We start from the raw sequence: 27,004 nt of genomic DNA on the forward strand, positions 1-27,004 counted from the left end.
CTCTTCTCCAACAGAGTTGATGAATTCCAATGAACCACTAGCAAATTTTAAATCGTTTTTTTAAAACATATAAGCTGAATATTTATTTTAACAGTAGGTCTGAATAGCCTACTGTTCAATTCCCACGGTCATAAATAGTAAAGTTTTGTTCTTTAATATCGTGTTTTCATTACTTCTTGTCACTTTCTTGTCATTTCTGAACCCATTTGATTGACAATGAGGATATAAATTCATTAAGCTACAATATCTATTTCCTTATATTGACGGGTTGGTGTTATAAAGGCCTGGATTTAGACAATACGATAAAATAATTGTAAAACTAATAATATTTTCAGATATTATGTCAAACATATGGTGTTTTATATCTTATTAGTTTATTTGTTCAGGCAGAATGTTATTTCTGTTATAGCACCACGTTCCCTCCTAGCCTTACTCATCAATTAGATAGGCCCTAGTGTATGCACGCGTGGAATTAATGACGCAGTGTAGTGTCATTGATGTAGAGAGGGGGTGACCTCGTGCTTTAAAATTGTTCCTGTGAAAGATTAGAAATCACAGATCGGCAAGAACATAAACCAAGAGCAACCAGAGACAGGTAATGATGAAGACCTCTCAGTGCCAAACCAGAGTCTCTCAGAGCGGCAGCGCGAGCTACGTGAGCGTTCTCAGCACCAGCGCAATGAACACGTTCAGCAGCACGAGCCTCGCGCTTCTTGTTCTCCTCATCTCAGCGATCCCAGTCTGCAAAAGTAAGTAAATATATATATTTTGACCATGCTTTGGGTATAGAATATGGACAGTCTTATGCATTGCTATAGGTCCAAGTCAAGATGTAAAAACGTAAAACTTTAGTCCATGGAAAATGTTTGCGGGTCTGATGTAGCCTAATTGAATAGTTTAGGAAAAATTTAGTTGTTCAAAACCATTCAACATAAATTGGTAATCAACAAGCTCATTTAAATCATTAAAGTTCAAGTCTATTTGCATTTACTACTTATTTAAGAAATTTTTAGCAAAAAACAATATGTTGAAAAGATTGAAAGGAACTTGTTTACCTTACAAAATAAAACATTATAGGTTTAAAGTGCAATGAAAGTTTACTTCTCCTTAAATAAAACTGTAGACCAAAGGTACAGTATATTTCAGTTCTTTACAATATGAATAGACCCATAAATGTTTAAACTCAAGATTCTTACACGTCAAACATATTATTGAGCGTAATTACGCATTATTTTGAACTTGCGCAACGGAGAGAATGTTTGAGAAATATTTGACATACTTCAGCACTTTCAAGTGGTAAGTTTTGTTATGAAGAGGCCCTGGTGTCTTGTTGGTTTATAACCTATTATCCAAGACTATTTTCGTTCGGTTATGGGATTTTCTCTGACTGGAATTGTATTTATTCTAAACTGTGCAGCATAGAGAACTGGTGTAGCCTAAGCATATAGAAGCTGCAACCACCAGTAGGCCTAATGCGACTTCAGCCTGTTGTTCTAGTACGTAATTACACTTTTACTCGAATGCCTCCACATAGCCATATACATAACATACATCAGTTGGAGAGGAACTCCTGTTTTGGTAATATTCTGTAAAATGTGGATTTTAGTGTACTGTTAAGTTCTAAAGTAAAACATTTCACTCAAACAGAAGGGGAACTAACAAAGAGTCACTGCCCAACAACCAAAATGAAACAGGTGGGGTTTTAGGAGGGATTCTGAAAGACACTCATGGGGTTGTCCACTGAAAGTTGACTAGCAACAAGAACTGGAACCTTAAAGACATCCACCATGAGCACCCACTAAATTTGCAAACAAAATAAAAACCCACACCAAACTTAATAAAGACAGGAAGCAAACAAAATCCGATAAAGGATTTTTTGTATAGAACACAAAAAGGGAGTGCCGACTAAAGGTGTTAACCCTCCACATCCATCAAGACAACTGGAGCACTGGGCCAGCCACTCTTAAATAGTACCTGGGCTAGCACAGGTGAAACACCTTCCCACTAACAAGATGGCAACCAGTACAGGTGTAACACATATTGACTAATGAGGTGACACCAATCGATGAGCCCTACGTGCTAATGTCCAACCTCAAAACATAAATGGAAAAATCTAAACCTGTAACAGTACTTACTGCATTGGTCATTTCACTCTCTCGCTATTCTCTCTCATGCATGGCTCTCTTCTCCCTTTCTAACTCCTTTCTTTGTTCTATGACTGACAGCTTGAATCTACTACAATTACCCCCCAGCCTTGCATGGGGCAGAGGCATGTCAGCCTAATCTGATGCAGGCAAACCGTGGCCTTGACAAACAGGCAAAATCTTAATGACTCCTAACAGTGGCTTGGATTTGGTTCCAAACAGCAATAATATCACAAATAATTGAAACAAATAGATTTACAATGGCAATTGTGTCAATCCCTCTTCAGTGACGTGAGAAATTATATTTGTTAAGGGTTATTTTCTGTGACATTGAGCGATCAATCAAATGTATTTATTTATAAAGCCCTTTTTACATCCGCCGATGTTACAAAGTGCTGTACAGAAACCCAGTCTAAAACCCCAAACAGCAGCAATGCAGATGTAGAAGCACAGCCTCAATTTGTTGGTCACTATGAGTTTTTGAATATGAACAGATATGATTAAAGCGTAACATACACTCTTAGAAAAAAAGTTATCTAAAACCTAAAAGGGTTATTCGGCTGTCCCCATAGGGGAACCCTTTGAAGAAACCTTTTTACAGAGGGTTCTACCTGAAACCAAAAAGGGTTCTATCTGGAACCAAAAAGGGTTCTATGGGGATGACCGAAGAATCCTTTTGGAACCCTTTTTTTCTGAGTGTAGGAAAGCTTCAATGCACTCTCCAATTCCCCATCCTCATGTTATGTTGTTAAAATGCATTAATTGATGTCTGTGATGCACTGGAAGTGGATTGTTATGGCTGTGTAATCACAATCTGCACATTCCTACCACCTTACTGCTACAGCATCGATACGATGATAGAGATGTAATGATTGTTGTGTCTGTTTCAATGGAAGGTGTTCCAATACAACAGCAGAGAGCAAATACATACCAGAACCAGCTTCTCAACCGGGTAGGCCACAGAACTACAGCACATCTCTTTCTCTCTCTCTCTCTCACTCTCACTCTCTGTGTCTCTACATTTTCCCATACTAAGACTGTGAGTTGTTGCTTTCCTTTGAAACAAAGAGATGTGTATTTTTCACTCCCCCTCTCATAACAGCAATCACCTCTCTTGTCTCCCATAGCTTGAAGATGTGTGCTCATCCTACTTTTCTGCAGACCTGCCATTTCGGGTGAGTAAGACTAGAATTATGAAATTATCAAAGGAAAGTTAAATAAAGGTACAAAAAAAGCACTGAAGGGAAAAGATGCATGTTCAATGTTTTCTCACTCTCGTATATTTTCAAGTTCAGGATCAATTCCAATTATGATCAAATTGAACTAGTCACTTACAGGCTTGAAATGAAAAAGTGTGTACAACTGTATCAGATTCTTTCTCTCACCTCCTCCCCCTTGCTCTCTGGTTGCTACTCTAGACACCTGATGTTTTGGGAGAACTCTGTGTGTTAATCCTTGAACAGAAGTCTAAGGTATTCCACCCTTCATGTTCCAGCATAGTAGCTCAAACAATAATCATATCACATGTACACACATAGTGGTTTATTCTGTTCTGTGAACACAGCACAGTTGCACATACACTGAGTGTACAACACATTAAGAACACCTCCTACTATTGAGATTCCCTCAGAACAGCCTCAATTTGTCGGAGCATGGACTCTACAAGGTGTCGAAAGCATTCCATAGGGATGCTGGCCCATGTTGACTCCAATGCTTCCCACAGTTGTGTCAAGTTGGCTGTATGTCCACCCTCTGAATGGCACATACACAATCCATGTCTCAATTCTCTAAAGGCTAAAAAATCCTTCTTTAACCTGTCTCCTCCCTTTCATCTACACCGATTGAAGTGGATTTAACAAGGGACATAAGTAAGGGATCGTAGCTTTCACCTGGTCAATCTGTCATGGAAAGAGTTTTGTACACTCAGTGTATATGCAGTGTTTAAAGGAGTAGTTCACGAATCCAGGTTCAGTTGTTTTCAAACAGCCATTACAAACTTCAGCTACCTTTATCCACCTCTAGTGAAAAATCTATGGAAGTGATGGCGGCACGTGAGCATGTTGTCACGCCCTGACCTTAGAGATCCTTATTATTCTCTATGTTTAGTTAGGTCAGGGTGTGACTTGGGTGGGAAAATCTATGTTTTCTATTTCTTTGTGTTTTTGGCTGAGTATTGTTCCCAATCAGAGGCAGCTGTCTATCGTTGTCTCTGATTGGGGATCATATATAAGTTGTCATTTTCCTTTTGGGTTTGGTGGGATCTTGTTTTCTGTATAGTTTATTTGCCTTACAGAATTGTGCGCTTTCGTTTTTGTCGTTGTTATTTTGCTTTTGGTGTCATCAATAAAAATAATGATGTACGCATACCACGCTGCACCTTGGTCCGGTCATTCCACAAACGAGAGCCGTAACATATGTTTTCTTTTTAAATGGCCAAATCACCTTTAAGTAACATCAAACCAAATATAGTTGATTTCAGGTGATTTGGACATATTTTTTAAACATGCACACATGCCACCATCATTTCCATAGATGTTTAAATAGCAGTGGTTAAAGTTAGCTGAAGTTTGTAATGGCTGTTTAAAGAAAACTGGACCATGGATTACAGTTTATCCTGGCTCAGACTACTTTCAGGGTGAGGAACCATCTAACATCAAGTTGTAAAATACTGAACTACTCCTTTAATAATTTTCAATAGTAAATTTAGTTTTGTTTTCTTGTCATTGCAGGACATGAAAGTGCGGGACAATCCTAGTAAAAGGGTAAGTGTGACATTGTCGGTTTTATCATGTCTGCTTCATCATGTCTTTCATCTGTCTATTGAAATATGTTCCCTTTAGTGAGCGCCTATCAATGCAATCAACATAAAAACTTTTGAAATGTTTTATTTGTGTGTGTGTTTTTGTGTGTTTGCTTGTGTATAGTTTTTATTTCATTATGCTAAGCAACAAGGTGCTGGCCTAACAGAGGGGGCGGTAAGTTGGGTTAAAGTTCCCTTTGCACTGCTTGACAAGGCACACTGCATTTTTTTATCCGTTGTTAGTTGTACTATGCTTTTAGTATTGTATTACTTATTTACTCTAGAACATGAATTTTTATCCGGAAAAACTGTTACGTTTTAGCTTAGTTTTTATTTCCAGAGTAACCAAAATATTATCAGGCATGAATTGCAAACTCTTCTGCATATTACATTACCCCAGCTCTTACCTTCTCAAAATGCATGCATGCAGACAAACACAGACCCTATTGCTGCCCAGTCCCTCAGATTGTTAACATAGTCAGTTCTCAATAGCTGTCCTCCAAGGAGATAGTCTCCTACATTTCTGGATCTTGGTATAGAAAATAGTTTTCCATAGTTTTCTGTGGTATAAAGAAAGTTGGAAAAGCACTGCTCCACCTGTCACAGTGCTTCCCTTCTCCTTGTCTCTTGCTCTGCATGCAAGATGCGCACTTTCTTGGAAACAATTTTAGGTGCGGCATGTGTCCACATCCATATATCTTGTCTTGTTTGCACAAGTTACTTTGAATTCTTCATGCCTCCCTCCCTTCCGCTGTGTCATCAGTTTGACTGACGTGGGGAACACCATCAGTGTAAATGAGATAAACAGAAATGACAAGGAACGGACACATTTTCTGCCCCATCTGAATAATTCATGGCAGACTGTATTTTTAATTGCCAACCATTTTCTTCTCAAGTCTCCAAGTTATTGTAATGGAACCAAAATGCCATCCTCTATTTCTAGTGAAGGCTTCATTAATTCATTTAGGATATAGCTTTGTTTACAGTCACTGGGCAGAGATTGGCTTTGCAAAGGTTTGTTATAGTTTGTCCTCAGAGGATGTTAGCACAGTAAAATCAAGTTGAGTTGACAAAATGTCAAATATGTCAACCAGATAACAATGAAAATATTAAGTATTTCCTAGACATTGTGCATGGCCTGCATGTGAAGAGCGTGCTGTCACTATGTGCTTTGTTGATCTAAACATGAATGCAGAGTCTGCAAATGAACACAGGGTTGTACTGAGGTGTGTGTTTGTGTGTGTATGGGGTGTCTAGTGGTAATGTGTGTGTATATGGAGTCCTCTCTGCAGCCCCCAGCCCTTTGTCTCTGTCTCAGGGCAGTTGTTCATGGTTCTCATGTTTCTTCATGTCTGTCCGTATGTTTTGTGGATGTGTCAGTCCCCTGTGATGCATCCTCTCCTGCAGCTAGTTCCTCAACTCAATACCAGACGAGAGAGAGGAGAGGAGTTTGTGGTCCGCGTATGTACCATCTGCATGTTTCTTTTTACATATCTGCATCATTATAACTTGAATAACTCTACCTACATGTACATATTACCTCGACTAACTGGTGCCCCTGCACATTGACTCTGTACCGGTACCCCCCGTATATAGCCTCGCTATTGTTATTTTACATCTGCTCTTTAATTATTTGTTACTTTTATTTATATTATTCTTAACTGCTGTCACGTTTGTTTAGAGATGGATTGGACCAAGGTGCAGCGTTGTAGGCGTACATTTTTCTTTTATTTAAATGACACCGAAAAAACAAAACAAAACAAAAAACGAACATAAAGCTACATGCAGTGCAGAAAGCAACTACACACAAACAAGATCCCACAAACTAAAGGTGGAAAAGGCTGCCTAAGTATGATCCCCAATCAGAGACAACAATAGACAGCTGCCTCTGATTGGGAACCCTACCCGGCCAACAAAGAAATAGAAAAACTAGAATGCCCACCCAAATCACACCCCGACCTAACCAAATAGAGAAATAAAAAGTCTCTCTAAGGTCAGGGCGTGACAACTGCATTGTTGGTTAAGGGCATGTAAGTAAACATTTCACTATAGGGTCTACTACACCTGTTGTATTCGGCGCATGTGACAAATAAACAAATTTGATTCTTTGGAGAGGAAATATCACACTAATCCAGGGGTCTCCAACCTTTTCTAGCATGAGAGCTACTTTAAAAAAATGAAACATGTCACAAGCTACTAATGGTTCTGTACTGCTGCTGCTCATTTCATTGCAAAGTTTGAAAATAACAATAGATACAAATTATATACTGTACCTACTCATGATATATTTCTGCCAGGTAAGCCTACTTTGCAGTTAACATTTAATTGAGAAGGTTTTGGGAAAACTGTCTGTCATCCCACAAGATTATCACATCAACTGTGATGGGCATTCCGAGTCTTTTCTTTGAGACGGATTATTTGGTTCAGTTCACCTAAAAGAGACCTTTGGCTCACAAGTGGCTCTTTGTTAAGTAATGCTTAGAAATTGACCTAAAACCATTTTAAAGCCTAAAACGTTGCCTAACATTATGTCAGATCGTGAAATGTGAGTTCAAATAAAAAATGTCCTGACCAAATTATTAGATTGCCTACAAAATAAATGAAGACAGTTACACACTGAAAAGATTTGCGTGGACTAGGATGAGGCTCTCTCCTCACTATATTGTTCCTGCACTGAGGAGTTACCATCTTCAGATAATGTTTTTATAATCTATCTGCAGATAATTGACGCCTGGAGGTCAAAAAGCAGTGGTAAAAGTATGCAAATATGGGAGCCGACGTTCACCAAAAAGAGGCGTTCAAAAGGAGCCAATCGTTTGCGAACGACCCATCACAACTGGCTACACACGGAGTGATAGACAAAGGTCCGCACCGCACAGATAGAAAGGGGCCATGGCAGAACACTGACATTCCTGCCTTGCAGCAAATCATGCACAGAACGAGCAGTGTGGTTGGTGGCATTGTCATGCTGGAGGGTCATGTCAAGATGAGCCTGCAGGAAGGGTACCACATGAGGGAGGAGGGTGTCTTCCCTGTAACGCACAGCGTTGAGAATGTCTGCAATGACAACAAGCTCAGTCTGATGATGCTGTGACACACCGCCCCAGACGGATCCTCCACCTCCAAATCGATCCCGCTCCAGAGTACAGGCCTTGGTGTAACGCTCATTCCTTCAATGATAAACATGAATCCGACAATCACCTCTGGTGAGACAAAACCGCGACTCGTCAGTGAAGAGCACTTTTTGCCAGTCCTGTCTGGTCCAGCGATGGTGGGTTTGTGCCCATAGGCGACGTTGTTGCCGGTGATGACTGGTGAGGACCTGCCTTACAACAGGCCTACAAGAACCTCAGTCCAGCCTCTCTCAGCCTATTGAGGACAGTCTTGAGCATTGATGGAGGGATTGTGTGTTCCTGGTGTGACTCGGGCAGTTGTTGTTGCCATCCTGTACCTGTCCCGCAGGTGTGATGTTCGGATGTACCGATCCTGCAGGTGTTGTTACATGTGGTCTGCCACTGCGAGGACAATCAGCTGTCCGTCCTGTCTCTCTGTAGTGCTGTCTTAGGCGTCTCACTGTACGGACATTGCAATTTATTGCCCTGGCCACATCTGCAGTCCTCATGCCTCCTTGCAGCATGCCTAAGGCACATTCACGCAGTTGAGCAGGGACCCTGGGCATCTTTATTTTGGTGTTTTTCAGAGTCAGTAGATAGGCCTCTTTAGTGTCCTAAGTTTTCATAACTGTGACCTTAATTGTCTACCGTCTGTAAGCAGTTAGTGTCTTAACGACCGTTCCACAGGTACATGTTCATTAATTGTTTATGGTTCATTGAACAAGCATGAGAAACAGTGTTTAAACACTTTCCAATGAAGATCTGTGAAGTTATTTGGATTTTTACGAATTATCTTTGAAAGACAGGGTCCTGAAAAAGGGACGTTTCTTTTTTTGCTGAGTTTACAACAAAGCCACCACAATTTACAATACTTTGTTATAGTGTGATAGTAATGATCAAATGAAAGATCTTGTAAATCTCTTTTATTTACATGGGAGAGCTAAAACTCTTGATGTGCCCTTAGAAGTCAATTTTAGCAGTCAAACCTTTTTAACTAGGCAAGTCAGTGAAGAACAAATTCTTATTTTACAATGACGGCCGACCCCGGCTAAACACTCCCCTAACCCGGACGACGCTGGGCCAATTGTGCGCCGCCCTCCTGATCAGCCCGGGATCGAACCAGGGTCTGTAGCACTGAGATGCAGTGCCTTGGACTGCTGCGCCACTCAGGAGTCAATATAGGGCATCTGGAGGATATGCTCTTTTCACCTTGTCAATGTGTACATGATTTGTCATTTGATTTGTCAATCACATGCATACAGTATATGCATGTGATTCATTGTGCGTATCGAGGCTACCTTTTTTACACACATACTGTCACTCTGTACTCGCTCTGTCTACATTAGCTGTTCTTTTCCATGATGCAGGTAATTACGGTCTAAAATTAGTGCATCTGACAGGTGAACTTCCACATTGCTGTGCTTTAACTCAACATAATTAATCCTTCATCCTACATGGGATTGGCGTTGACATAGTAGCTACAGCAGACTTATGAGAGGAAAAGTGCTCAGCTTAGTGTGTGTCTGTTTACGGTGGAAACTCAATGGGAGTGATCTCTACTCTAATGGTTTTGCCCACGAAAGAATGAAATAAGTGGAAATAAGCTTCAACAACGATATCTAGCACACTGCTTTCTGTTCCAACTGAAATTGTAAGACTTTCTTTTCATCGGGAAGCAGTTGTCGGCTGAATAAATACTGCCATACTCAAATGAGACCATACCTGAATGTAGAGCACCTGTTCATTGATATATTCTGTCCTGCTTTACTTTCTGTTTTAGGATGATCTCCAGGGACCTGAGGGAATTCAGAGCAGAGGATACTTCTTATATCGGGTATGAATACACACATTCAGAGGACAGGAATAAACTCTGTTAAAATGTTTGTTTGATTTCATTCATCAGTAACATTTCCTTATCTTACTTACAGCCAAGAAATGGAAGAAGATCCCTAGAATTTGATTAAATGTAAGGTATGGGGTATTGAACTGAACAGCCACAACCTTCATAGAGTGGTTCAGACCTCTGCCACAACCCCTTAATGACCATTGTACAGTGATGTTGAATGTACACAATGAAATGAAAGAATCCAAATAAAATAGTCTTTGTTGGTCCAAAAGTCTTATTTGTGTTACGAGGTGTCTTGAATTAAAAGCATTGTTATATGGTTATTTTTGTGGTGGCATGATTTTGCAGAAAGACAGATACTGCATAAGAAACTTGCACAAAGAGGTCCTGACGCAACTGGAAAATTGTCAGTGAACACGAAAGCGGAGTGTGTGTGTGTGTGTGTTAGCTGAAATATTCGTGAACATAGCCTACTTAGTGTGCTCAAAAAAACTACACACACAAATGTTGTCTTTCTCTGAAACATCGCCTACATAAGATTGAGATCTCACCCAACACTATTGTGCTGCACCACATTCTGTTATGATTCAAATCCACCTTTCTAAACAGACTAGACCAGAAAGGCTGCTTATTGTCTCAATGCACTGGACAAAAACTGGTTAAATCAACGTTGTTTCCACGTCATTTAAACCGCCCAAAATAAATGTTATGACATTGAATCAACATGGAAAACTGATTGGATTTCGTATTTTTTTCACCCAAGTTTTAACCTAAATCCAATGACATGCTGACATTTTTTTGTTGATTTCACATTGAATTCACGTTAGTTGACAACTCAACCAAATGTAAATCAACTAGACTTTGAACTGACGTCTGTGCCCAGTGGGAATATACCAATGACTTTAAGACTGGCTGCATAACAAGTGTTCCCGTTTGGAGTTTTGTACTAAGAATTTTGAAAATTCCCCACATACTTGTGAAACTAGCACCAAAGCAATTGAAAAAAAAAACTGTTGACTAGGCACTACCTAATTTTGGTTCAGTAGTTTTCGGTTTTGAGAGGTTTAATTAAGTGATAGTTAAGTTTGGGTGACCCAACCAAATTCACATAGTCTAAGAAGTGTTAGATCTGTTCTATGTGCGCTATTTCTATGCTTCCCGTTCTTACATTTATTTTTGCATCTTTTACTTTCGTTTTTGTAAAGCAGCTTCAAACAGCTGAAAATACAATATTTTTTGTTTTGTAAAATATATTTTATGGTAGTTTAGATGGTACAATGATTCTCTACACTATACTTGCTTGTTTTGTCACAAACTGAAATTAGGCAAACTACTCGAATTTGAGCAACTATGAAATGGCGGAGCGATATCTGCATAGTCCATCTTTAATTGTATTGTTAACACATTACAAGAAAATCATTTCAAAAGTGAATATTGCATTTTAAAAAGCAGATTGAATATCTATACAAATTGAAAGAGTGATTTGGTGCAGTGAACAAGTGTTTTTGAGAATTTGGTTGTAGAGTTTTGAAACATGAGCCATTTTGGTTATCTGTTTTGTTTTTTGTGCCACACATTACTTCTGAAAATTGCACTGAAGTGATTGAAAAAAACTGTAATTGATCCTGCATCATGATACAGATGTGTATACGTCCTCTGTTTTATCTGGTGCAATATTATGTCCAGCTGGCAGGTATTGTGTAGGCCGTCATCGTAAATAAGAATTTGTTCTTAACGGACTTGCCTAGTTAAATAAATTGTATTTTACCAGCCCTTCTCATCCTTTGACAGAGCATTCTGGCTGGTGACAGGACACATGCTTTGCACTTGGCTGAGTTCTCACACTCAGAGAGTTGTCTTGGGGGTGGCTTGTCGTTTCACACCCTCAACTCCTTCAGCCTCCCACCCATAGTCCTGTATGGTTCTGTATTGCTCAGTTGGTAGAGCATTGGAATTTGCAATGCCAGGATTATAGGTTTGATTCCCCTGGCCACACATATGTAAAATGTATGCACGCATGACTGTAAGTTGCTCTGGATAAAAAGCTTCTGCTAAATGGCATGTATGGTTATATATTACCAACAGTTCAAATTGTTTCAGCTACCAACTATTACATTCAGGTGAAGAACTAAACTCATTCTGATGACTTACTAATTGTGAACGACAAGCATCCCCAAGACAACTCTCTGAGTGTGAGAACTCAGCCAAGCGGAAAGCCTATGTTCTGTCACCAGCCAGAATGCTCTGTCAAAGGGTGAGAGAAGGTCTGGTAAAATACAATACCTGCCAGCTAGACATAATATTGCACCAGATAAAACAGAAGACTGACACACATCTGTATCGAGGTGCCAAGTCAATGTGCGGGGGTAAAGGTTAGTCGAGGTAATTTGTACATGTAGGTAGGAGTAAAGTGACTCTGCATAGATAGTAAACAGCGAGTAGCAGCAGTGTAAAAACGAAGGGGGGGGGGGGGCAATGCAAATAGTCCTGGTGGCCATTTGATTAATTGTTCAGCAATTTTATGGCTTGGGGATAGACGCTGTTAAGGAGCCTTTTGGACCAAGACCTACCCTCTGTAGCGCCTTACGGTCGGATGCCGAGCAGTTTCCATACCAGGCGGCGATGCAACCAGTCAGGATGCTCTCGATGGTGCAGCTGTAGAACTTATTGAGGATCTGGGGCACCCATGCCAAGTCTCCTGACTTGGACCATGATAGTTTGTTGGTGATCGATGTGAATGGGGGCATGTTCGGCCCTCCCTTTCCCTGTAGTCCACGATCATCTCCTTAGTCTTGCTCACGTTGAGGGAGAGGTTGTTGTCCTGGCACCACACTGCCAGGTCTCTGACCTCTTCCCTATAGGCTGTGTCATCGTTGTCGGTGATCAGGCGTACCACTGAGGTGTCCTCCGCAAACGTAATGATGCTGTTGGAATCATGCTTGGCGACTTCATGGCTACCGACGTGAGTGCTAAGGGGCGGTAGTCATTTAGGCAGGTTACCTTCGCTTTCTTAGGCACAGGGACCATGGTGGTCTGCTTGAAACATGTAGGTATTACAGACTATGTCAAGGAGAGGTTGAAAATGTCAGTGAAGACACTTTCCAGTTGGTCTGCGCATGCTCCGAGTACACGTCCTGGTAATCCGTCTGGCCACGCGGCTTTGTGAATGTTGACCTGTTTAAAGGTCTTGCTCACATCGGCTATGGAGAGCGTGATCACACAATCGTCCGGAATAGCTGGTGCTCTCATACATGCTTCAGTGTTGCTTGCCTCGAAGCGAGCACAAAAGGCATTTAGCTCGTCTGGTAGGCTTGCATCACTGGGCAGCTTGCGGCTGCTTTTCCTTTTGTAGTCCGTAATAGTTTGCAAGCCCTGCCACATCCGATGAGTGTCAGAGCCAGTGTAGTAGGATTCAGTCTTAATTCTGTATTGACGCTTTGCCTGTTTGATGGTTCGTCTGAGGGCATAGCAGGATTTCTTATAAGCGTCTGGATTAGTGTCACTTCTTGAAAGCGGCAGCGCTAGGCTTTTAACTCGGTGCGGATGTTGCCTGGAATCCATGGCTTCTGGTTGGGATATGTACTGTACGTACGGTCACTGGGGGGATGACGTTGTCAATGCACTTATTGATGAAGCCTGAGACTGAGGGGGTATACTCCTTAATGCCATTGGATGAATCCCGAAACATATTCCAGTCTGTGCTAGCAAATAAGTCCTGTAGCATTGTCTGACCATTTCCGTATTGAGCGAGTCACTGGTACTTCCTCCTTTAGTGATCATCAATTAAGGACTTTGTAATAGTAAAATGTATTTTTTTTTTAAATTGAGTGTAACGGTCGTCGTAATCCTCCTCCTCGGACGAGAAGGAGAGGCGAGAAGGATCAGACCAATATGCGGAGTGGTTTGTGTCCATGATTATTTATTAACAAAAATAACCGGAACACTAATGAAACAAAATGACGAAAGAGAAACGAACCGACAAACAGTCCCGTGTGGCACGAATACAGACACGAGATACAAACACCCACAAAACACACGTGAATCCCAGGCTGCCTAAGTATGATTCTCAATCAGGGACAACGATTGACAGCTGTCTCTGATTGAGAATCATACCCGGCCGAACACAGAAAATAACACATCGACAACCCACCCCAACTCACGCCCTGACCAACTAAATAAATACAAGAAAAGGAAAAACAGGTCAGGAACGTGACATTGAGAAGATAATCATATCAAAAGTAATGTGTGCATTGTATTGTGAAAGGAAATTACTTTATATGAACATGTGTTGCAATGTGAAACATGTATTTCCAGATGAAACACTGATTAAGTTTGGTGAAAAAGTGACTGTATGATTTTTTGTGTTGTACTTTTAGTCAATTGAAAATGAGCTTACAGTTTTGAAACAACTGCCTTTTTGATTATCTGTTTGGAAATGTGTACTAAGAGTTGTAAAAATGTGCCACATACTTGTGAAAATTGCACCAATGTGATTTAATAAAAACTGTAACAAATATAGTTTGATAACAGCTGATTGCTGAACACTGTAAATGTATATGTTCGCCTCATAAATGTATCAATTTGACAAACATTTTAAAAAACAAATCACATACAGATATGGCTATAAATATTAAATCATCATTCTCCATCAGTCAGGCGGCTGCAATAGGACAAAGTGAAAATAGTCACAATGTGCTACCATTTGGAATTATATTGTTCTGTTCAATGCACTGCTGTAATACCTAGGTTGTATATACAGTAACAATATATTCCACTCATCTGAATTTTATTGATACACTCTAAGCTGATGAATTTCAAGCAGAGAGACAGGCGATACTGTATCAGATTACAAGTCACGTAGAAAAGGTGATCTTGTATAATGTTGCATGGGGCAGAAATGGCATACAACACCATGCTACGTAGCCAACTGCTTTACAATACCTTAATTTCTGATGATTTATCTAATGTACAGTTGAAGTCGGAAGTTTACATACACTTAGGTCGAAAACTCATTTTTCAACCACTCCACAAATTTCTTGTTACCAAACTAGTTTTGGCAAGTAGGTTAGGACATTTTTCCAACAATTGTTTACAGACAATTCCAGTGGGTCAGAAATGTACATACACTAAGTTGACTGTGCCTTTAAACAGCTTGGAAAATTTCAGAAAATTATGTCATGGCCTTAGAAGCTTCTGATAGGCTAATTGACATCATTTGAGTCAATTGGAAGTGTACCTTTGGATGTATTTCAAGGCCTACCTTCAAACTCAGTGCCTCTTTGCGTGACATCATGGGAAAATTGAAAGAAATCAGCCAAGACCTCAGAAAAAAATTGTAGACCTCCACAAGTCTGGTTCATCCTTGGGAGCAATTTCCAAATGCCTGAAGGTACCACGTTCATCTGTACAAACAATAGTACGCAATTATAAACACCATGGGACCACGCAGCCGTCATACTGCTCAGGAAGGAGACACGTTCTGTCTCCTAGAGATGAACGTATTTTGGTGCGAAAAGTGCAAATCAATCCCAGAACAACAGCAAAGGACCTTGTGAAGATGCTAGAGAAAACAGGCACAAAAGTATCTATATCCACAGTAAAACGAGTCCGATATCGACATAACCTGAAATGCCGCTCAGCAAGGAAGAAGCCACTGCTCCAAAACCCCCATAAAAAAAGCCAGACTACGGTCTGTAACTGCACATAGGGACAAAGATCGTACTTTTTGGAGAAATGTCCTCTGGTCTGATGAAACAAAAATAGAACTGTTTGGCCATAATGACCATCGTTATGTTTGGAGGAAAAAGGGGGAGGCTTGCAAGCTAAAGAACACCATCCCAACCGTGAAGCACGGGGGTGGCAGCATCATGTTGTTGGGGTGCTTTGCTGCAGGAGGGACTGGTGCACTTCACAAAATAGATGGCATCGTGAGGAAGGAAAATTATGTGGATAAATTGAAGCAACATCTCAAGACATTAGTCAGGAAGTTAAAGCTTGGTCACAAATGGGTCTTCCAAATGGACAATGTCCCCAAGCATACTTCCAAAGTTGTGGCAAATGGCTTAAGGACAACAAAGTCAAGGTATTGGAGTGGCCATCACTATAGAAAATTTGTGGGCAGAACTGAAAAAGTGTGTGCGAGCAAGGAGGCCTACAAAGCTGTCTCAGTTACTGCAGCTCTGTCAGGAGGAATGGGCCAAAATTCACCCAATTTATTGTGGTAAGCTTCACCCAATTTATTGTGGTAAGCTTTAAAGGCAATGCTACCAAATACTAATTGAGTGTATGTAAACTTCTGACCCATTGGGAATGTGATGAAAGAAATAAAAGCTGAAATAAAAAATTATCTCTAATATTATTCTGACATTTCACATTCTTAATATAAAGTGGTGACCCTAACTGACCTAAGACAGGATTAAATGTCAGGAATTGTGAAAAACTGAGTTTAAATGTATTTGGCTAAGGTGTATGTAAACTTCCGACTTCAACTGTATGTACTATATAAGGATAATGACACTGTAAGACATATTTACACCATGCTCACAACCTGCCATTGAAAATTATATTTACCATCTATTTCTATTCATCACTTTAAAAATAACAGTTTTGAAATGTCTACCTTGTATTTTTAGCTATTAGATTAAATGGTAGTTAAAATGACTACATGGTGAGCCTATCATTCCTTATCTGATGAATTGATGACAAAAATGTATCAGCAAAACTGATTTTGCATTAATGACTTGGGTGAAAGATGTTTGAAATCCCAATAAATGCTCAATCAAAGGTTCTGAACATAAGAGAAGAGGCATTACAAGTGTTATAAATTTAGAGTTTTGTACTTAGAGCTTTGAAAATATATCACTTACATCTGAAAAATTTACCAAAAAAACTAATGTTTGTGTTGAAAAAATATTTGATAATGGCGCTATCTGGTGGTTGTCAAAAGAACTCAGAAAACATAGTCCTCTCTTCAGCACCAAGCCCATCCCAAGGAAATGGTACATTTCCATTAAGACTGTTGAAAACTTTGACCCTAAAGGGAGATAGGCTGGTCTCTTTCTTTGATCAAACTGATTTGACAAATCCTTTGTTTTGTGGAGGGGATAAAAGAAATAGAAGATAGCTGCTCCAAGCCAAGGTGCAGTTCTTCCTCTGAACAGTAGATATCCACATGCTGCAACAAATAAAACTTCACTAGTTGCAAATGTATGTACTTAAACACAGTTTCTTAAATGAATTTAATTTCCATCAGCTAAAGCCGCCCTTGGAAAGCATAGAACTGCAGCAAAATATTATGGGCTACATCAACTCACTTAGCAGACATTTATCATTGCAATTATGCCGCTAGTAGTTTCAGATTAATACGGTTCTACAACGAAAGATACATCAAAATGTTCCATCATTTAGAAGTTGTGTACATTTGTTTAAGATTATTATCATAGTGTTGAAAATCATACAAAATAAAGTGTTTGTTTGTTCTCAGCTATTGGGTCAGTTTCTGAGTGCTTGTTTGTTTTTTTCTCAATTCCTTCAGGGAAACAGCACATTTTAGCAGGGGCCACAGAATATCCTAAAGCAGACAGAACTTTGTGTCATGATGGTAGTTAGGTCCAGTAGTCCTACACTATTATTACTATGTTTATTATTATTTAAAACATTTTTTTTATTTAACCTTTATTTAACTAGGCAAGTCAGTTAAGAACACATTCTTATTTACAATGACTATGTAGGCCTATACAGTAAATCTCCCACATCCAGCATGCTGCAAAACCTTTAGTAAAACAGCAGCCTAAATACAGTTTATTTGTCAGCTTGCAAACCTGCAAACTGACTTTGCACTGAACTATGCCCCAGAGAGCTATCATTAATGGAATGTGAGGTCAATAGTGATAACACAATAAAGACTATAGTTCAAGTACTGTGCCAGATTTCATGTTCTTGCTGTACTTTATACCCTTTCAATGGGATACCTTTCAGAGTAGGCTATGATATGGTGATAACAATTGCTAAAATAAAAAGTCCATCATTTTCAAACAACCAGGTCAGGTCATGTCTGAAGACCCAAAATAAATATGAAGTTCTGTAGTTGGCTAATATTGTCTTACTGGCTTTGTTATTTCTGTGGATTGTGTGGGTTTACAGTTGAGTTGAACAATAGTCCTGGTCCATTTCGATTATACAGTATATCTCTCCTTGTTCCACTCTTATTTGTTCAGAATCTAAGAAACGGATAGTTGAAATAGTGACGCAAGCTCCCACTTAGTCCTAAAATGCAGGAGCTTTTCTTAAATTGCTTTCAATTTTAACTGTAGGAACCATTGAGCTATAAAATAACCACAAATATTTAAAGCTCGTGCCCAACTTTTAAAGGGACGTTCTGTTTGATGTAAATCCTGTTGTGAAAACGCACAATCCAATGATACGACACATCAGCTGCTAAGCACCTATTTTCCCGCGCGCACAGTAAAGGTTGGTTGACTCGTGTGTTTGACCTAATTGGCACTCTGCCAACGCAGTGAGCGCTCATGAAGGCCAAAGATCTGGAACATTTGTATAACAGGAATTCAGAGAGCGCGTGCGTAGCCAACAACCTGACCATTCTTAAAAAGATTCACATGAAACAAACATAGTAGCCAACATGTTGTTTACACCATCTAATAGCAAAATAAGGATTGTGTTTGCTCTCATTCTGTTTTATGATAAGTATATATACAACTAAAAGCACATTTCTATTAATGAACAAAAATATAAATGCAAAATGCAACAATTTCAAAGATTTTACTCAGATGATCCAGCAGGTGAAGAAGCTGGATGTGGAGTTCCTGGGCTGGCGTGGGTACATGTGGTCTGCGGTTGTGAGGCTGGTTGAATGTACAGCCAAATTATCTAAAATTACGTTGGAGGTGGTTTATAGTAGAGAAATTGACATTCAATTCTCTGGCAACAGCTATATTTGACATTCCTGCAGTCAGCATGCCAATTGTATGCTCCATCAAAATTTGAGACATCTGTGGCATTGTGTTGTGTGACAAAACTGCACATTTTAGAGTTGCCTTTTATTGCTCCCAGCACAAGGTGCACCTGTGTAATGATCATGCTGCTTAATCAGCTTCTTGATATGCCACACCTGTCAGATGGATGGATTATATTGCAAAAGAAGAAATGCTCACTAACAGGGATGTAAACAAACAAACAAACATTTTAGAGAAATAAGCTTTTTGTGTGTGTGGAAAATGTCTGTAATCTTTTATTTCAGTTCATGAAACATGGGACCAACACTTTACATGTTGTGTTTATATTTATGTTCAGTATACATAGGTCTACATGAAGAAAATGTTTGTAGGGTAGGCTATTATGAGAAAAAGTGTTCACTAGCAACAAATGATAGGCTATGCGCTGCGTTCATATGCTTGTCGGAGCTTCCTATTTCCTACCTGTGATGTCGGAAATACGACTTCGTTTCATTCATGTACTTTTGGTCGGAACAATTCTTCAACCTATAATAAGACTTTAGCTATCTTGATAAGGTTGATAGGCTAGCTGACGTTGTTTATAATTAACTTATATAGCTTTCTTAATATCTGTAGTTGTTTAAAACGGATGTCTTATCATCTTTTGTTCCCCACTTGTTAACTTATTCAGACTTGAAGGGTCTTTCAAGTGAACTTACGAGTAGGAACTAGGAACTTCCAATATCACGGATAGTACATAAACACAGCAATAGACCCGTTCTAGATACACAACAACTATAATACAATTAAAGGAAATATGACAAGAATATAAAAAATAACAGTACTTTACAATATTGCATGGAAGAAACAAAAATGTGTTTGGCTGTGTGATGGTAACCCTTTTAGTTTACAGATAATGAACCACTAATATAAACTATGAAACACAATAAATCATTGAATATATATGATTCATATAAAACATCTGGTTTTGTATTTAATATTCCTATAAAATACTAAATTAGCCATTTATCCATGTTGACTTTAAAGTGAATAATTCCGTATATATGCCTATACGCAGAACACTTTTTTGAAGTGCCTCGAAAATGTATAGGCTACTTCTTTCCAAAAATATAATAATTCAACAACAAAACTATTATGGTTATGGTTGTTGTGCTAGGCTATATGCTTTGTGTTATTATCTAAGCGAAACATAATTCACTCAAACGTCTTACAATATTTGTAGGATATTGATGAGTTTATTGTGCCAAATTGAATGCTCAGTAAAAATGCGCATGCGCGTCAGGAGACCGCGGTAGGCCCTGCTGTTTATCCAACTCCAGTTCAACCCAGCGCAGAAAAACAAGGAGCAGGAAAATCCCGATGAACAGAGAAGGTAAGAATTACATTTTTACCGACAAAATCCACAATAATTTGGAAACGCGCCTGTCATAGTGCGGACGCAGTCATATTGAAGAGGAGTAAACGGAGATGTCTTTTTGTTGCTGCTATGTTTGCTTGATTCAGAAGGCCTGGTGACCCACATTCATAATCTAGGCTACAAATACCGGAGAGTGAGCAGCAGAACGCCGCAGATGTTTTTGAGGTTTAAATATTCCCCGGGTTTCGTATGTTTACAATCTTCTGTAATATTGTTGATATATCTGTCGCATAATGTGTTAACTTTGTTTCTATATTTAACCTGGTTGCTCGCAGTGACCCCTGTTTTGGAGTGATGAAACGCGCAGTTGGTTTCGGGTGCGCTTTCGGAATGACAGCACAGTTGCGTCTGTTTCACAGTAATTTCTAGCGATGTTCATTTTGGGGTTGAACGCTGCGGTTGTGCAGCGAAGTGGCCAGTAGCTGTGGATGCGATTGTTACGTTTTTACTGTGCAATCGGATGCTTTCTCATGGATTTGGGCTCTCCCGTGTGAAACAAATCCAAGTTACCCAGAACATTTTCACCTAGGTTCCGCGGACGCAACCTGTAAACGTAGCGAGCGGGTTGATCCAGTGAGAAATTCAAATCAATATTATGCAGAGGAAATCCGTTGGCTATAACGGGGATGAACATTTAGCATGAGCTTGAATGGGTTTGTCAGTGATCAGATATGCTGCCAATGGGCATAATGGACACTGTAATCAAAAATGAGTTACAATTCGAACCTCGGATTTTGGCTCATAGAATGAGGGAGAGCATTGTGCGCCAGTAAACAACTAAATAGCTGCAGTTTGGAACATTTGAGAAAAATACACAAAATGTAGGCTATGGGTAAAAAAATGCAGAACACTTATAGTTGTAAGCAGATACAGTGGATCTTGTGAGCAACATTTTGAGCATATATACTGAACACAAATATAAATGCAACATGCAACAATTTCAAATATTTTACTGAGTTACACATCATAAAATTAAATCAGTCAATTGAAATAAAATCATCAGGCCCCAATCTATGGATTTCACATGACTGGGCAGGGGTGCAGCCATGGGTGGGCAGGGGTGCAGCCATGGGTGGGCAGTGGTGCAACCATGGGTGGGCATAGGCCCACCCACTGGGGAGCCAGGCCCAGCAAATCAGAATTAGTTTTCCCCCACAAAATGGCTTTATTACAGACAGAAATACTCCTCAGCGTATGGTAGAGAAATTAACTCTCAATTCTCTGGCAACAGCTCTGGTGGACATTCCTGCAGTCAAGCATGCCAATTGCACTCTCCCTCAACTTGAGACATCTGTGGCATTGTGTTGTTTGACACCACTGCACATTTTAGAGTTGCCTTTTATGGTCCCCAGCACAAGGTGCACTTGTGTAATGATCATGCTGGTTAATCAGCTTCTTGATATACCACACCTGTTAGGTGGATGGATTATCTTGGCAAAGTAGCAATGCTCAAATTGGTGGAGATTTTGAGAGAAATTTGGAACATGTCTGGTATTAAAAAATAAATAATTCAGCTCATGAAACCAACACTACGCGTTGAGTTTATATTTTTGTTCAGTGTATATGGCTTTTGACTCGGCTACAATGTATTCCACTGGTAAAAGTCTAAATGGCTTTAGGTTACTCAACTGATTGGGTTACTAGAACTATCTGACCATCTTCATTCTATTATTTTACTGCCTTGATGTAGGCTACAAATGTTGTTTATTTATGCACGGAATGCCTGACAAATGCAATTTGGGTTCACTGGCTCCTGTGATGCTCAGTAGTGTTGGATAGCCTTAAAAACATACCGATATGTTTCTTAATCAGCTGTAAAACAAGCAATTCCATGGTAGGTAACGGTGACACAAGACTCAGATTTTTCACTTTAAAATGTATGTTAAACAAAAACCAATGATTGCAAAGTTAAACAAACCATACAACTCTATACACAATTTTAGTAACAGAGTGATGCACTATTTGTGCAGTCATTGTTAATAAACTTTGCATCTGCACTCAGTTACTGTGTAATTGCCAGTATCATCTAACAATGGCCAATGTTTGCCTAGTCCAGGATGGATACGTCATCTGTTATTGATAAGTTGCCCTCTGACTTATGTGTAACCAATGCTGAAACATCCATTTAACCATGCAAATGAAATAACAAGTTGTTCAGTGGCTCTATGGTTGAACAAGTTGAGGGCAGGCCATGGTTAGTAATTCCTATTCTGTAATGGAATAAAGATTCCGCACACTCAGGATCAATGCACAAATTTCATTTAATTAGGCTAAGCTTTCAGTCGCAAGACCTTCATCAGAGCATACACATTCTTATCATTCTTAATAGTTATCCACTCTGAGCTGTATCTGTTTTGTTGACAGTACTAGAGATACCTAGTTTGCCCTGCATCTTGTGATATCTTTAGTGCAGCGTCTGTGTGACTTGTCTGAGTGACCTTAGTGTTGTTTGTGTTTAGGCAGTTTGTGGAGAAGTTGTCCTTGAGTACTGCACAGAGTATGGCCCTTGGCAGCTCTCTTCCCTCAAACCATCATTGGGTGCCACGTCACAGCTCTCACATAATATTGGGCAGGAAGCCATAACCTGCTGCACAGTAGCCTGTTGCCTGATTCTAGAAACTGCACAGTGACTTTTGGTTTGACCGTGGCCAAGTTAGGTGTGTCAGTCGCTCCCCAAATAGTACACTGTTTATTTCTTAGCCTAAACCTTGTATTCTTAGAAACTGCACAGTAAGGAAATATGTTTGAGGCGAGGTGCATTTTGACACCTAGACTCCGGCATACAATATTTGCTGCCCTCAGATGGAGTGACGTATGGTGTTGTTCATTTGATGCCAAGATAAAATCAAATCAAAGTTTATTTGTCACGTGTGCCGAATATAGCAGGTGTAGACCTTACAGTGAAATGACTTAAAGGCTCTAACCAACAGTGCAATAAAAAAAAAAGGTATTAGGTGAACAATAGGTAAGTAAAAAATTAAAACAACAGTAAAAAGACAGTGAAAAATAACAGTAGCGAGGCTATAACAGTAGCGGGGCTATATACAGGCACTGGTTAGTCGGGCTGATTGAGGTAGTATGTACATGTAGATATGGTTAAAGTGACTGCATATATGATAAACAGAGCGTAGCAGTAGTGTGAAAGAGGGGTTGGTGGGGGGCGGGACACAATGCAGATAGCCCAGTTAGCTAATGTGCGGGGACACTTGTTGGTCGGGCTAATTGAGGTAGTATGTACATGAATGTATTGTTAAAGTGACTATGCATATATGATAAACAGAGAGTAGCAGCAGCGTAAAAGAGGGGTTTGGGGGGGGGGCACACAATGCAAATAGTCCGGGTAGCCATTTGATTACCTGTTCAGGAGTCTTATGGTTTGGGGGTAAAAGCTGTTGAGAAGCCTTTTGGTCCTAGATTTGGCATTCCGGTACCACTTGCCATGCGGTAGTAGAGAGTAGAGAGAACAGTCTATGACTGAGGTGGCTGGGGTCTTTGACAATTGTTAGGGCCTTCCTCTGACACCGCCTGGTGTAGAGGTCCTGGATGGCAGGCAGCTTAGCCCCAGTGATGTACTGGGCCGTACGCACTACCCTCTGTAGTGCCTTGCGGTCGGAGGCTGAGCAGTTGCCGTAGTAGGCAGTGATGAAACCAGTCAGTATGCTCTCTGTTGCAAGTCCCATTGATTTGAAGGTGGGGTGAATTAGCTGGCTAGTTGATTGCCAGTCTTTTGCTTTTAAAGAAGCACAACACAACAGCCTAGGGATCTCTAAGCTGAACCTGACAGCTGATTCACTGCAGCAGGGCATGGCAGCTCAGATCGTATGCCCACCGACTACAGTTACATTACAGCCTGATAGTATTATGTCCTTAGGGCTTTTGATCTTGGAGCGTGTTATTAGTTCTTCACTGCAAAATACCTTTGACTGTCTTGAAATCAATTGCAGTGTTAAACAATCGATCCTAACCTTTGTGAAATGTGTACATAATAAGCTGTGGAGTTCGGGAATTGATCCATGATGTGGGGGTGTGATGACTTCTCTGTTGGAAATAATGAATGAGGAAACACACAAACAGAATGTCCTTTTTAAAGGTGGCAGAGTGAGGAGCGATAGAAACAGGCATGTGGTAGTACGGCTGTAAGCCCACATCCCTTGTGTAGCTACTCTGAACTTACACTCATTTTCATTATGATCTTCCAGTAGAATGGAGGCTGATATGCAAATCCAGCTCGTTCCAATAAGCCTACTTGACACTTCTGTTCCCTTTTTAGGTATAGAGGTGGTCTTTTCCAGTAATGTATCTAGGTCTAACTCAGTGTAGGACACCACCTCTCTTCTTGGGATGCTTGTCAACCGTTTGATGCGAACTGACCACTCTGTGTCATGATGTTCAGGAAGCAATGGACACAGATGGCTTTTTCTACTAGCATAAGCTTGTCTCTGGCATTTGTACGCTATTGTGGTGCTGCCTAAAATTACAGCCTTTGTTATAGCAGAGCACCAACGCTTTCGTCACCGACAACACAATATGTCACGTCTTTGACCATCTTCTGAAATAGCAAGCCTTTAGCTAAATGTTTTATTTAATGAGTATCTTATTGGAAAGGATCATTTGGCCTTTTGTTTTAACGCACAACACATCCATTTAATCCTTTGGTGTTGAAGTTCATTGCTCTTATATAGCATTGACTTCATCTTCAAATTGTCGGGTTTAATGTCTTTTTCTCTTATGTTTTCCTTGTATATTGCTAGAAGTTTGAGGGTAGGTTAACTTTAGTCTAGCACTACCTAGGTCAGACATAAATGTCAGTGGTGACGGTGGATATTCTGTGTAGAATGTGATCTCCACTCAAGTGGTGCCCTCCTCTACAGTGGTAATGGCTGTCAGACTGGCTCTGCAAAGAGGATGGAAACAGGGATTAGTTTGCTTTCATCAGAATGTAGCCTAATTTCCTTGATTTATTATAGCACTGGAATTGATTGTGTGTGTTTCTGACTGGTGTGTGACTACTGTGGGAGCTTCAGGATGACCCAGATGTTTTAGTTGTGATTAATCTCTAATCAAAACCTCTGGGAGTAGCAGAGCAGGCAGGACGACTCTCTGGGCTGACGGTTCTAGAACAGAACCATCAGCACTGCGCTTCTCTCACATGGCACCACCTTGTCCTCTGAAAACATACACAGTCCACCACAGCCAACCCCAATGAAACCCAAATCTACACCATAACACCATCCTCGGTCCAACAGCTTATTGGATTAATATAAACCAAAACTGCGGACTTAAGAGCAAGAAAGAATGTGATGGGTGTTTTGAGGCTGTTTTCCCAAATAGTGGATTGTATTAGGCTAGTATCCAATTCCCTCTAGGTCTCTGCCTGCTAAAGACTGAATTCTGGCACGATACATTGTTTGTTTCTTTGGCTGGTCACAAGGACATTTGAGAAGCTTCAGGAGGGTCATGTCACAAGAATGTTAGGTAACAACTGTTTCATATTCCTACCATGTAGACTATCCCAAACCACAGCGCAATCTTGATATAATTTGAGTAAGATTATCATTGGCCTTTGTTTTTCTATTTTCCATGTGGACATTTTGAACAAGGCGGATGTGCTGAGACCACAGTCTGCAGAGGGTTAGTTGCCTTACAAGACAGCTCTTAAAGTGAAGGAAGTAAGGAGATGAGGAAGAAGGCTGCATGGATTTTGAGGAATGTACAGTCTGTATGCAAGGATTCCATTTAGACTGGCACCATTGGTGTGACTGCCTGAATAATTTCTGCATAAACGCTGTGACGAATTTAGGTTATGTGTATTTGTAATTTAGATTTGAGGATCTAGCTATGTGGCAGCCTATTGGGGGATGGGTTTCTCAATGCTGGTCTTTGGGTTTGCCGAAGTAAAGTCGTTGGTAGAATGTGTCCAGGTAATAAGTGAAAATGGTGTTGCGTAAGTGTTTTGGGATCATTGCCTGATTTAATTTTTTTAAAATAAATACACAGTATATCACAAAAGAGAGTACACCCCTCATATTTTTGTAAATATTTGAGTATATCTTTCCATGTGACAACACTGAAGAAATGACACTTTGCTACAATGTAAAGTAGTGAGTGTACAGCTTGTAAAGCAGTGTAAATTTGCTGTCCCCTCAAAATAACTCAACACACAGCCATTAATGTCTAAACCGATGGCAACAAAAGTGAGTACACCCCTAAGTGAAAATGTCCAAATTGGGCCCAAAGTGTCAATATTTTGTGTGGCCACCATCATTTTCCAGCACTGCCTTAACCCTCTTGGGCATGGAGTTCACCAGAGCTTCACAGGTTGCCACTGGAGTCCTCTTCCACTCCTCCATGACGACATCACGGAGCTGGTGGATGTTAGAGACCTTGCACTCCTCCACCTTCCGTCTGAGGATGCTCAATAGGGTTTAGGTCTGGAGACATGCTTGCCCAGTCCATCACCGTTACCCTCAGCTTCTTTAGCAAGGCAGTGGTCATCTTGGAGGTGTGTTTTGGGTTGTTATCATGATGGAATACTGCCCTGCGGCCCAGTCTCCGAAGGGAGGGGATCATGCTCTTCAGTATGTCACAGTACATGTTGGCATTCAAGGTTCCCTCAATGAACTGTAGCTCCCCAGTGCCGGCAGCACTCATGCGGCCCCAGACCATGACACTCCCACCACCATGCTTGACTGTAGGCAAGAAACACTTGTCT

At 40.3% G+C, this 27,004-nt stretch overlaps 2 protein-coding genes across 11 annotated transcripts in view; both read left to right on the forward strand.

Moving 5' to 3' along the window:
* Nucleotides 1-550: 550 nt before the first annotated feature.
* LOC129811166 (neuromedin-U-like) lies at nt 551-10,278 on the forward strand. 2 transcript variants are annotated; one of them, XM_055862364.1, is made up of 9 exons: nt 551-749; nt 3,041-3,096; nt 3,272-3,319; nt 3,563-3,616; nt 4,874-4,906; nt 5,069-5,119; nt 6,325-6,405; nt 9,838-9,891; nt 9,986-10,273. In XM_055862364.1, exons 1-9 carry the CDS (start codon nt 599-601, stop codon nt 10,019-10,021), a joined length of 564 nt encoding a protein of 187 aa, XP_055718339.1. In that variant the 5' UTR covers nt 551-598; the 3' UTR covers nt 10,022-10,273. The 2 variants fall into 2 exon arrangements, with proteins under 2 accessions (XP_055718339.1, XP_055718340.1); XM_055862365.1 differs by lacking the exon at nt 5,069-5,119 and having other exon boundaries at nt 9,986-10,278.
* A 9,880-nt stretch (nt 10,279-20,158) lies between these two features.
* Nucleotides 20,159-27,004, forward strand: part of LOC129869622 (circadian locomoter output cycles protein kaput-like) — a 58,598-nt gene continuing 51,752 nt past the window's right edge. For all 9 annotated transcript variants that reach the window (XM_055944196.1, XM_055944200.1, XM_055944199.1 and 6 more), the window contains exon 1: nt 20,159-20,247. The gene's annotated coding sequence lies outside the window, so the exon portion shown is untranslated. The remainder of the gene's footprint in view (nt 20,248-27,004) is intronic.

This window comes from Salvelinus fontinalis, chromosome 14 (assembly GCF_029448725.1).
Source record: "Salvelinus fontinalis isolate EN_2023a chromosome 14, ASM2944872v1, whole genome shotgun sequence".
NCBI classification, from domain to species: Eukaryota; Metazoa; Chordata; class Actinopteri; order Salmoniformes; family Salmonidae; genus Salvelinus; species Salvelinus fontinalis.

Coding starts and splice junctions, on each gene's coding strand:
- LOC129811166 (XM_055862364.1), top strand. CDS start 599: ATGATGAAGACCTCTCAGTGCCAAACCAGAGTCTCTCAGAGCGGCAGC. Junction 3,097..3,271: donor AGAACCAGCTTCTCAACCGG/GTAGGCCACAGA, acceptor TGTCTCCCATAG/CTTGAAGATGTGTGCTCATC. Junction 9,892..9,985: donor GAGGATACTTCTTATATCGG/GTATGAATACAC, acceptor TCTTACTTACAG/CCAAGAAATGGAAGAAGATC.